Here is a 13771-nt window from a genome sequence, read left to right as displayed (position 1 = left end):
CTCTATTGGCTTGGAATCATGGCTTTACATCTTAAAAATAGTTTTGTTTCATTAAAAATTAATTATTTAATGTATTTTTTTAAAACCGGTTCGTTTAGACCAAACCAGTCTCAGTTAGACCGGTTCCGGTTGGTAAACCGGTTCATTAGGTGGACCGGTCCGGTCATCGGGTCCGGTTTTAAAAACATTGGTTCTAATAGCATTGTTTGCAGTTCGAGGTTTATGGCTTAATGGAGCGCGTGGTCCACCGACGAAGTCATTTAGCCAGCTATCATTCGTTGCACAACGTGTGGAACCTCCAGGTTAATATGAAGTGAAACTTCAAGCTTTAGCCGAGTATAGGTGTTTTCATTTTGCATAATTGAAAATGGGAAGTTACTTTTTCAGTTGACATAGCTCTGAAGAACAACGCCTTAGTGTTCACAATCTCTTGGAGCCCCTTGTGGATTTTGTCTATGCTTTCTTTTTATTTGCTGAATTGATTAAGCGAGGAATCTGTGATCTCAAGCTACTCAATTTGTGCTACTAGGTTGGTTTCCCAACGAGCAGGCCAGTAGCACAAAGTACTATCACTTGTAATGCATTATTTCGATAATAAGATGACAACCCTTACACAACAAAAAAAAAATATGGTGACACTTAATGACATTAGAGTTAAGTCGAATTCGATAGTGCCTTCATCAGAATGCTTGAAAGATATATTGAAGGTTATCATTCAAGAAAGTCAAAAGTCAATATCAAAGGTACAAAAATAATTTGTCAAGGTCATCTTAAAACGAATAAATTTGTTGCTTAAAAGATTTGATAGTGCCTTCATCAACAGGCCCAAAAGATATATCAACAATTATCATTCAGGAAAGTCAAAGTCAATATCAAAGATACTTGTCGCTTAAACGATCATAATCATAGATTAATTGCACAAGTCAAGAAGTCCAAAGCTATGAAGCAACCGCTGTAAAATTGTCAAAGATGAAGAAAAGGGAACAAATATTGATCCATATAATATTATATTTCAGAAAGATCACAATCGAAGTGAAGTGAAGACATATTCAAATGATGTAGTTCAAACAATGGAAATTTAAACTGAAGATCTATCAACTGACCAAGCAACATCATCGTGTGAAAAAGATCATATACCTAGAGTAAATCATGTCACAAGAACTCCTTATCAACATCCAAATCATAAGAGCACACATTTCAACCAGTAAGTGTATCAATAACACTTAGTCATAGACTTACTTTCTAAAAAACATTGATGCCAACATAATTAAGTCTAATGAAAACCATTCATCTCGGGTATCAAGTAAGTTCCATAGAAGATCGAATTGGGATGGTTAGATCATTTTTCAATTCAACAATTTTTCTCAACACTTAGATGTCCATATCGTTTTGTATCATCAAAGATGATAGTTCCAAGAATTGGTAAAGACACAAAAATATTATTAGAAAAAAAAGATATCAAGCATTTTCATCAATATGCTTTGAGGACAAAACTTTTCTAAAGGGGAAGACAATGTTATGAACATAAATATATAAAATAATATAATTACATAATTCATTATAAAATAATTAGTATAATTGGTATAATGAAAAGACGTGTCTCAAGGGCCATGATTGTTCATGAAAGGACATCCCCCATAGGTATTTATTTGGTTCTGTCATTGTACAACCAATCATCCAATTTTTGCTATCAACTTCCTATATACAATTTATATATTGTTCATATGGATTTCTGTTGATTTGGGGTAGCATCGGATGTGCTCTAGCCATGAAAATTGGTGGAGAGGTTAAAGCACATGAGATCTTCAAGACCCAAAAATGGTTTGGGCAAATTCTACCCGGTTAAGGAGATATTAAAATAACTAATAATTTTAATGGAGTTCCTAAGTCTAAACTTAAGAAAAATAAAATATTAATGGGGATTAATATAAAATTGGGTTAGAACTTAGAAGGTTCTAAAGGACATGGATCAAGCCAAATCTAATCTTAGCCGTTGATTAGAGATGTAATCTCGGTCGTTGAAAGACCAATGGGAAAAGTATAAGAGGAGGCTTGAGGGTCAATTGGAGAACACACGAGTGATCAGTCAGTTTACTTTTCTAGAGCAGGGTTTTCTAAGAGAAATCAAACCAGTGATCAGTTGCAGCGAGGGGCAATGAGTACGAGGCAGAGAGGCAGAGATAGTGCCGACAGACCAACGCAGAAGCAGAAAGCGGCAAACACTGAGCCAGAGGGATCCACGCAGAGGCAGAAGGGACTACGCAAAGGCCAGAAGGGTCTGCGTCATTCACACGGAGGCTGCAGGAGCGACGCAGAGGGCCATAGACACTGCGCAGTGTCTCAGAGGGTTGACGCAGTGAGTTCTAGGCTGACGAGGAGGCCAGGAGGGCTGACATTGAGCTTCAGATTGTGCCGGAGAGGGTTTCATGGGGCAGACCTTCCGAATATCTGCTTCTGAATAAACAGGTATTACTATCGGATTATTTTCTTTGTCGGGTGAGCCGGCTTGGCACCCAGTTTCACTCAAAAAGACTGCATAATAAAATAACCCTCAGAATTGTTGCACCTGTTTTCCCAAGTTGGGTTTTTTCGGGGACAGGTTGTCCAAAAATAACAGTGTCACTTGTGTGTTTGCTATTTCTTTCAATTGTTGAATCTGTAGACGGTTGAGACTATATTGTGTTTATTTCAGTATTTATATAGTTAAATAACTTGTTCATAATTAACAAATAGGAGAAATAAACCAAAGAATACACAGATAAAATTTCTAATAGGTAATACTTAGAAATTTCAACAATTTCTTTATATTCCGGAGATTTTGAATATTTCGTGTGATAACGAACTTTGTTTGTACCACTCTATATTCTTATTTTAGACAAAAGACTTTAGATTCTAGGTCTTTGACCTCATTGATTAGATAGGCTTTTATAAGAGATGCACTCGCATTCCCACTATGTATTGATTTTAATGTACCTAGGAGTCCTTTTGACCTATATAAGACATTTGTTGGACACAAATAAAAGTGTGTTACCTCTTCTTATGAAAATAGATATTTTGAACTACTAATCTAGAGGGCTTTGTGCCTTTTCCTGTGTATGTTTTAACCCTATAACCACCCTTTTGTATGTTACAATGTTAATCGCCACAAATCCTAATTTAAAAAATGAAAAATTGTTTTTGTCAAATATAAAGAAATAGCGAATTGAATGGAAAATTTAATATACAACCCCCATCACTAGTACTTTTTACTACTCTTATCCATTAAGAAAAATAACTCTTGACCTAGTCAAAGTCTATGTGGCTCTGATAAAGTATGTCTTGATCAAAATCTGTAAGTACCCTTGTATATGTTTCATAGTAACCATGTATGACAATTTTTTCAAAAAAAAAACTCAAAATTGCCAAATCTTGAGCAATCACAAATTTAAACAGCCATGCAGAATTGTTTATAAGTTTTCAAAGTAAGTGTTCAGCTTTGTATTTTGTTTAATTCCAAAAAAATAACAATCCATTCAGTCTTAACCCAAAACCTCTAAATTTTTATTCTTAATTATTAAACTTTCACCATAAGCCTTAGTCCTTAAACCACAATACTAAAAGCCCACTAGAAATTTAGTTCAGCACATTTCTGGGTCAAAAGTGAATTTAAAAATTATTTGTATTCATTTTTTCTATGAATATATTAAGTTATAATGGAGATGTCTTAACTATCTTTGTCAAACTTCACAGCTAATTTTATCTTATTTTCTCACAAAGAAACTTGTTATGAAATCCATGATACCCAAATTTGAAAGTGAACACAAGCCACATGAAGTAGGTTATACCATTATACCTACAAGCTATAAACCATAACAATTCCAGCAAACAATTCATTTCCTACTTGGCACAACAAGGAAAAAAAAACCATGTGCATTTTACAACTTTACAATTCATTTTACTACTTTCATTGCAAATGAATTTAAGAATCTTAGATTTGATAACAAACAAGCAATTTGTCCACTTCAAGAAACTTGCTAACCTTGACTTCAGTTTGTAGACCAGATCTCTAAGAAAATCAAGAGCATCACCAGGATTCATAGAAAATACTGATTTCTTAATAACCTGCAAAAGGACAATACATAAGCATTATACATAATGGCCGACATGCAAGTTCACAAACCCTCTACATGCTCACTTCTTAATATACGAAGCTCAGGGCTCACATGTGATTTTGGTGCTTATTAGGCACCATTGTTCATACAAAAATATCTTTTCACTATATAATGCAATAAAACTGACCTTAATATTTGTGACAGACAAGCATTTCTCCAATAAAAAATTGTCCCCACTTCGCAAAGCCTGTGTTAAAGGAACAATCAAAGAATCTGCTACGGGGGCTGAAGCAACTGTTGATTCTCTTGGTTTTTTTTCCTTCTCTTCCTCTAATATCCCTAATTTCATAAGTTTTTCCTCCATGGTTGGCTCATTACTTTCATCATCCACCACTCCTGCAATCTCATCTGCTTGTGCTTGCTCTGTTCACATAGTTAGTGAAAACAGTGAGTAAATACATGACATGTTTCAGAGATTAATCAATCAATGGTTAACTTGGTAGAAAACTCACAAATAAGAAACAATCCGAGAAAAAAAAGGACAACATTGATTCAGTCTAATCCTAGCAATAGAGTAAGTGTAATACCAAAAAAATAGATTAATGGCAAGGAATGGCATAAAAACAATAAATGCAATTACCACTTAGATTATGCACAATGCATCACGGAACGATGGAATGCAACTTTGAGTTTCATTGAAAAGCCATAAATAAAACATAAAATTTAATACAGCTACAATGTAGAAAATGTGGCTGACTGGTATGCCACATATCTCTTCTCTTGAACCACTATAAAAACTTCTACAGTCTGTCAGAAGGTGTCCTGTCAAGGACTTCAAGCCATGGGTGTCAAATGCAATTTAAGGTGACCGTTAAATTGCCTGGAATATGGAAATCTACTAGAAAAATATAGTAGCTTGACTAAATAATCTCACAGTAAAGAATACAACAAGAAATGGGTCCACAACCAGATTCAAAAAAGCCAATTAAATAGTGGTATCAAAGACTATTGCAGTGTAATTTAACAGTGGAATAACCAACTCTTGATAGCACATAGACAAGATAGACTGAACCCATGATGCTCTCGCGCAGCCAACCACAACTTCTGCTACACATCAATAATAAGATATGTCGCATTCAATTCAATATGATATTTCAAAGAAACCACACATTAGAATCTACTAACAATTTATCATTTTCCGAAACCCCTCGATAGCATATAGACAAGATACACCGAACCCATGATGCTCTCGCACAGCCAAACACAACTTCTTCTACACATCAATATAACTTATAAGATATGCTGCATCCAATTCAATATGATATTTCAAAGCAACCACACATTAGAGTCTAGTAACAATTTATCATTTTCCAAAACCCCTTCACAGAACATAGAGAAGATAGACCAAACCCATGAAGCTCTCACACAGCCAACCACAACTTATGCTACACATCAATAATAAGATATGCCACATCCAGTTCAATACGATATTTCAAAGCAACCACGCATTAGAGTCTAGTAACAATTTATCATTTTCCAAATCTGATTCAAACAATCGGTCATAGCTGAATTCGAAATTTAATGAAGTATAAAATATTGAAAAATGCAAGGCTAAAGCCCGCAGGGGTTTGGTCTCGTGGTCAGCGAACGGTCTGCTAAGTCGTTCATGCCGCTGTGCAGGTGACGGGTTCAAGTCTCGTCCTACCCTGAGGGTCCATTCCTTGCGGGCTGGGCGGTTCCTCCTAGCTCTTATAATGGCAGCCGGTGGGATTCAACCCCGTGTAATGTGAGTACGATACCACCGCTGTTGCCAATTCAGCTAGATATCAAAGCAAAAAAAAAAAAATGCAAGGCTAAAATGCCTTGATAGCTTAATTATGTTTGAAAAAAAATATCTGCATACTGACATCATCATCTGCATACAAATCAGAACAAGCTGCTACTTACAAGCGTGAAGACATATTTATCATATTCAAAATCTTTTGCATCCAGGGATTCTACAGCTGAGTTTACAAGAACCTGAATGGACGACTTTTAAACATATTTGTTTTAGAGCACTTTAAACATAGTAAGATATGTTCTCTACTCATGACATCATATCTATATGCCACTTCCATAATCATTAATTTTGAATGTATAATACAGACCAGACCACTGCAACCAAACATCACTAAATTTAAATTATGAACAATATAGAACCAAGTTGGCAAGTGATGCTGTAATAACATTTCCAATTGTTGGGTGGCAAGCTTATTTGTGCCAAAGCATATAGCAAGTTTCATATGCAAGTACAGGTGGTGAACATAACTACCAGGTCTTTGCTTGGTAGGGAAAAGAAACTGTGGATGGAGTATTTGAGCATGAAGCATAGAACAAAGCCCACTTGCTTGCTTTTCTTTCAATGCTCAATACTCTATACTGTCTAGTTAAAGCGTCCCCTCCAATTTTACTAGTTTAGCATTTAAAAAAACTGATCTCTGTAGTAAATAGGTGAATCAGAGCCATGGAGGTAGGGGATTCTGAAGGAGAACTAGTAGATTTTATGAAGATCCCTACGAGGCTTTCAAATATTTGTAGAACCAGATAATAAGTTTGGGAAATCTAGTCTAGCATGCAAGTCAAAGAGCCCCGCGAGGGTCTCTTCTGACACTACAAAAACAATAAAAACCTCTACACTGTCAGAGGTTGTATATTCATAGCTACAGGTGGCAATGAAATGGAAAATTGATTGACAGTAGATCTATCCAGTGGAGTTCACAATAAGGAGAGCATTCAAATGGAGATTAATGAGGTTAAGCTTTTATGGTGCCAAAGGGAAGTTTACTGTTACAAAGTGGGGGAGGATGCAAGATTCTAGAGGTTTCTACAAAGGAAGTTATGGTTGGGTATTTGAAATCAGATCCACGGGAGGGGGGATTCTGTGATAGTGAAGTTTGCCTGGCAGGTGGTCCTGTTCAAGATATGTTGAGAAGGGAGAGGTTCATCAGTAGAAACTTGGATGAGGAAGCTCTAACTGTGAGGAACAAGCAGCAGCAGAAGGCAAAAGCTACAGCTATCCCTAGTTTCAGGAAGATGGGATCCAATCATTGTGTTAAGAGGATAAAATATGTAACAGTTCATCATAATGGCAATCAAAGAGAACTTATTTTGTAAGTTGGAACTAACAGCAGAGTTCGAGGATTTATCCTTGATCAGTAGGTTTCATGGTAGGCAAAAAGTAGAACACAACCATGCTTCTTGGTTAGGACTGTTCTGGGTTCCAAATGTGGGTTATTTGCCTACTGTTGGAATTAATGAAGTCACAGATGTTATTAAAGATGACAGGCTGGCAGAAGGCTCAGTACCTGTCCAGCGGAGGCGATTGAAGAAGTCAAAGCCATTCCAATTCCTGAGTATCAAGCTTGCACACAGGTGAAAGACAATCAAACCTTAGACAAATCTTCCATTTCATTAAAAGAAGTTAATTTTGATTTCACCAATGTAGGGAGAGGGATATTGGGAAGTGGGGGGAAAGGGAAAAATGGGAGAAAGAATCCCTTCCCACTGGAATGGAGAATGAATACCCCCAGTTGGATAAGGAGTATTCATCAGGGATAAAGGAAATTTTAGCTCATGATTCTTCTTTTGAAAGTTCCAGCAAGGAAGGCGGTATTGTAATTCAATGAAATTCTAGGAAAGGCCTTAAGTCAAGAAAGCAGGCTAAGGGGAGTGCTAAGGACTACAAGGGAGGGTTATAGTTGGATCCTGTTAAGGAATCTTCTCATAATCATTCTCAGAGAAAGTCTCTCCTTCATCATGCCCAAGAAAAAGCCTTGAAGGGGATTTAACATTGGAAACAGAGGCGACTTTGAAAGGGGTCTTATAGCAAAACATAACCTCTCAAAGGTTACTTGGTGATAGTTCTCTCCTTAAATGTAAGGGGACTAAGCAACCCCACAAAAAGATTCACACTACCTAGACTGGTGCACCTAAGAAACCTGTTATCTTGCTTGAAAAGACTACTGGGGGAAGGAGAGCAGCTAGTACAACTATTAGGTAAACTCCTAAAGATTGGGATTTTTTAGCCATAGTTTCAAATGGTTTATCAGGCAGGCTCATTGCTGACTGAAAAAATAACCTACTGTTATTGAATTCATGTTTTATTGTAGTTGGGATATGTACAAAATTCTAGTTCAAAAAATTAGGAATCAGTGTAACCATCATTAATTGCTATGGGCCATATGCACACAAGAAGCCTATCTAGGGTGTCTTTTTTGCTCATAATATTTTGTGGACGGAAAAGGTGATAGGAGAGGAGATTTGAACTTTGCATTAAGTAGCACAGAGGTATGGGGGGCAAGTGCAAAACAAGCTAAACTCACAAATTTTCTGAGATCCAAATTATAGAAGGTAGGATTGGTGGATATGAAACCTACCAAGATGATACCTACTTGGAGGAATAATAGGTTTGAAAGGGAGGGTGCATACAAGAGGTTGGATAGACTTTTTGATTTGTAGGTCCTGATGATGGAAGTGGAGAAAATTCATTCATATATGGATACAGGAGAAGTGTCTGACAATTTGCTTGTTCATTTACAAACTGATAAAATGGACTCTAAAGCTGTAGCTCCTTTCAAGATCAAGCCAGAATGGGGAGGAAGAATGCATCAAAGTGGTCAGGGAGGAATCGTAAGCTATGATCCTTCATTTGGGAACACAGCAAGCTATCAACTTGAAGAATCCCTGAAAAAGATGAAAAGGGTTGCGGCAGCCTGAGCATCTTAAAAAGATAAGAATGCAAATAAGGAATTAAAGGTGCAATAAGAGCTCTCTAATCAATATGCTCAACACCCGAAGGGACGTTTTCTTGAAGTCAGAAAAGTTAAAAACAAAAACTTTCAAAAAATCAAGCCACAACTTTCAGCAAAGTGATAGGCAGGATGGAAAATAAAACCATTTCCATTTTTCTTAATTACACAAATCACAAACAGGGTAGATACAAATTAGGAGACGAAAAAACAGGATGTCAGTAGGGGAAAACTTAATAAAATCATTGAGCTGTGTGTTTCATAATTTCAATCTCTGTATACAAAACCCAAACAGAACCTGTTGAAATATGTGATTTTGTTCGGTCTTCATAATGACATATGTAATAATGATTTATAATGAGAAAAATAAATTTATTCCTGTTGTTCTTGAGGCATGGGTTTCATGCTCAATAAAATTTATAGGTCAAGCTCCCATTGAGAGATTCTAGGGCTTGTCATTGAGTCTACAAGTCATTAAGTCATTGTCATTTATGAATGACCCATTTGGGACAAGTTACATATTGTAAAAGAAATTTTATTTGAGTCAAATAGAGTCAAAGAACCCTCCAAGACCTTGTCAAGATTTAAGCAACAAGTCGGCCTACCAAACAATGACAAGTCAGCCCACAAGCAGTGACATGAAGACTATAAATAGAGAGCTCGACCTCATTTGTTAGGTCATCAATCAAGTTCGTTCAACAGCACAAGAAGCTTGTGTAAACCCAGCAAAAAGAACAGAAGAAAATTAGAAGAAGAACAGAGATTGTAAGGACTGTTTTGGGTCATCCATCTCACACGTGCAAGACAGTTAGGGCTACTTTATGTGGCAGCAAAGGTCGAAGTTGCAGTCATCTCAGGAAGCCGAGAAAATAAGGTGTCAAGGATCAATTAGTAAAGCCAAGTTGTCAAGGAAGATCATCCCCAACGAAGAAGAGAAGTCTTGCAAATGTGTCTTATTCAGTCCTCACGTGTGGAGTTTCAGTGACTACAGGCAGACCGAAATTGTAGACCTGTGCTAGAGGCCGAAAAGTGAAGAACGGCCAAAGTCTGTAGTGTTGCATTGAGTTTGACCAGCATACCAAAGAAGAGAAATCATCCATTATTGTTGCCACATGTAAGGAAATCTAGGGAATCAATAGTTAGGTGATTTCTCTTTAATTAGTAACTGCTTGTGAGTGCTTTCTACAACTTTAGATTATGATATCCTTCACTTAAGTTATTAGTGTTCTTTTTCATCAAACAACTACCAATGCATGAACATCAATAGACAAGAGACAGAATGTAGGCTATGAGCCAGGGCCAAAACCTCTCACTCTTTGAGAGGAAAACCCACACAAATTCTTCTTATAGAGATTCCAATTGATGAATACCAAGACCAAGACCCTTGACCTAGTTGCCACTCCAAGACCAAGACACAAGTTCTCTTGATTGTTTTCTGCTCTTTTCATCTTCTCGACTCATCTTCCACTCCGACCTTGTTTGTACTGAGACATTGCCACCGCTGAGATCTAATCATTGTCATTGAGATCATCTTACTGTGGTGACACCAAAAATATTGCACCGAGATCTTGGTTGTAGGAGATAGCACCAAAACTGTGATAGATCTTAAATCGAGTCGTAGAACAGAACTGTGGTCTCCATTATAGCACCAAAATGTTTTTATATACCCTTGTCCTCTCTGTGATCTCCTGTTGTGGCATCAAGACTTCCCCTTTGAAATCCGAACTATTGTTCCTGTGATTAGCCCTTAAACTTCTTCGTTGTTCCTTGACTTCTTTTTGTGATTACATCCGAACTTATCACTGTAACTGTCCACCTGAATTCAGAGAGATCCAAACTTGGTGACTGTCACTGCTCACCCGAAACTTCAGAGGTCCCTATATAAAGTAGTTTGTTCATCATAAATAAGCCGACATGAATTATGAATCGTTGTTTCTTCATTTAGGTGAGTCGACATGATCTTTTACTTCATCTTAAGGTCGACATGAAGAGTAGATGCATGTGCTTGTCTTTGGAGGGCCTTATGACCATTCCATAGACTCATTTACATTTCTAACATGTCCAACAAGGGTTCTTCATACATGACATTGACTCTTTTGACAATTCCTAAAGGCTCACAATGGGAGCCATCTAAAAATAAAATCCCTTACTCATGAAACTTGTGAAACCTTATACTAATAATTTTATTTTTTCTTTACATCATTTACAAAAATCACAATTACATGTCATTATGAAGAACAAATTGCTCCTCACGATGTCATGAACTTCTTTTCGTTATCTAGAAGTCTTCATGTTTGGGACTTCTACATAGGGCACCGACCATCCATCACTTTCATCCATGAGCTAGCCATGACATCATCGGAAAGTGATCCATTAATCCATATTTGGCCTTCCTTCATGCCATGTTGCTTTCTTCATGCTATGTTTACTTAAAGATCTTTCATCCTACTACATGTGCATATATGGTGGAAGACATCCATAGATCTTCCCTTGGCAGCCCTGCATAAACCCATCCAGATATTTGTTCAAAAATAAAGGAATGAACATTAAAATCAACATTACCTTTGAGATGGTATTTCATCATGACATCTACAAGTTTGCATCACCATCCTGCATATATATCGACTTCATTAGAGTCTTCATTAGATGGTATTGTCAAGGATCTCTTTCTTTTTCAGACTTCATTAGAATCTTCATATCTTTCATGGAGATATCCTAGTCAAATCTTCTTGGTCTTCTGGATGACCATGGTTGCATATCTCACGATCTCTTCCTTCCTTTCTTCACACATATTATGTTGATTTCATCTAGTGTGACCCATGCCTTCCGGCATCTGTGAAAATTCTACCACTGTAACAACTGATTTACATTTCCTACTTATTACATCATAAGTTATTCATGAAATTACTTCAACAAATATTAGAATAAATATTGTTGCAGATATCACATCGTAATACGGAAACAAAAATATGCACACATTGACACAGTTATTTTGGTCTAATGTCCCCGAAAAAACCAAATGTGGTAAAATCGGTGCAGCAAGGGAGGATTTTATTATTCAGCAATTTTCTTGTACAACAGGGTGCCAAACTGGCTTACCCACAGATAGACAAACTTCCAACACTTTCATAAACCTAGCGTAGGCCCTACTGACCTCTGCTACAGCCTAAAACCCTCTGCGTCAGACTACTAAGGCTCTGCATCAGCCTATTGAGGCTCTGCACCGCCTCTCTGAGCTTCTGTGTCACTCCTGCAGCCTCTACGTGGAAGACGCAGGCCCTTCTGGCTCTGCACAGTCTCTGCTGCCTCTGTGTGGCTTCCTCTGGCTCTGCGTCTGCCTCTTCTGCACTGATCTCTCGTCTCTTTGTTCCATACTTGCTGCCTCCTGACTGCTCTCCAAACCACTGGTTCAATTTCTCAGCAAACCCCGCTCCAAAAATTGAACTGACTGGTCTCCCTCAGTGTGTTCTCCAAGTGCCCCTCAAGCCTCCTCTTATACTTTTTCTGTTGACATCTCAACGGCCGAGATTAAGTCCCTAATCAACGGCTAAGATTAGATCTGGCTTGATCCATGTCTTTTGGACCATTCTAACACAGATTCATATTTATATAAATTAATATTTTATTTTCCCTAAGTTTAGACTTAGGGACTCCATTAAAAATATTAATTATTTTAATATCTCCTGATCTGTTTAGAATCTGCCCAAACCCTTTCTGGGTATTGGAGATCTCATGTGCCCCAACCTCTCCACCAAATTTCGTGGCTAGAGCACATCCGATGCTACCCCAAATCAACAGCATCCTTTCATAGGAGGAGATTCCTTTCCTTTGATCATGCTTCTCGAGATAGAGCAGTGATCCATGTTACTTGCAACCATATAACATGACTTTATAATATTGAATACTAGCATATATACCTCATTTATCTTTAGGTCATCTAGGCTTCTTTCAATAGCTTTCTAGACTGAAAAGAGCTTCAACCCCTTGATCTACTTCATCTCTTATGTCATCATAACATCATCCCATGAATTCCACAAGTTGGAGTTCCTGATGAAACACTTGCTTCCTCTCTATATTGGTGAACCTTCTGATGAAGATTCCATCAGAGAATCTTGAGGATCTTGCATATCCCTATCCAGCAAATGTTACCTTTTAACTGATGTATGATGAGCCTTGTCTTGGATGACTTCTTCCTTTTTCCCATAAGTGTTACTTGAGCTTCCAATGAGGTTCCCAAGAGCTATATCCTTCAAAAATGACTGCCATAGATTTTGTCCCAGTCATCCTTCATGTTTCCTATGATGATGTCATGAGCTCTTACTTCTAATGCTTTTCCTCTTTCAGCTTCCTCCACTTCTTCGGTGAAATGGACTTCTTCTCTATCTTCCTTGTTATTGCCCTTCTTGAGCTTAGGACAATCTTTCCTGTAATGCTCATAGCATTGAATCTTAGCTATGTTCTTCTTTCCTTTCGACAAATGTCTGAATACTTTTTGCCCTCAACTTGTCTTCTTCTATCTTGCATAGAAACCACAAGTTGTTGAATGGGATAGCCTTCTTATCCTCATAGACATTTGTTACCTTGTTCATTAGTTAGTGTATTTAGAACTAAGTTGCAGGAAACGTTGGAGAAGGGTCCGTTTCCAACCAGAAACGAAACAAGAACTCGTACCAAATGGCCTGGAAACTCGTTTCCAGGCCGTACTGGCCCATTTCTTGAGGAGGAAACGTGGCCAGTACAGTCGGAAACGAGTTTTCGGGTCGTACGGTGGAGTTTCCGCTTTTAACTTGACTTTTTCTAGATGCCTCTCAAGTTATAAATAAGAGGATTTTTTGAGTGGGGCAGCGTAATGTTCAAGCCTATGGCCCTAGTGTTGATATGCAGTTCATGGTA

At 37.6% G+C, this 13771-nt stretch overlaps 1 protein-coding gene across 1 annotated transcript in view; it reads right to left on the bottom strand.

Annotated features, from left to right (window-relative positions):
• LOC149138201 (uncharacterized) overlaps window positions 1–13771 on the bottom strand; it is a 142736-nt gene that overhangs the window by 52865 nt on the left and 76100 nt on the right. Inside the window, exons 8-9 of the mRNA XM_089450284.1 lie at window positions 4279–4514; window positions 4019–4101 (exon numbers count right to left, since the gene is read on the bottom strand). Of these exons, the coding sequence (XP_089306410.1) occupies window positions 4019–4101; window positions 4279–4514 (319 nt within the window). The remainder of the gene's footprint in view (window positions 1–4018; window positions 4102–4278; window positions 4515–13771) is intronic.

Source organism: Pinus tabuliformis, chromosome X (assembly GCF_031772625.1).
Source record: "Pinus tabuliformis cultivar Carrire ecotype Pingquan chromosome X, CPIR1, whole genome shotgun sequence".
Taxonomy (NCBI): Eukaryota; Viridiplantae; Streptophyta; class Pinopsida; order Pinales; family Pinaceae; genus Pinus; species Pinus tabuliformis.
Note: the sequence above shows the minus strand (reverse complement) of the source record. Positions and strands in the feature narration are given on the sequence as shown.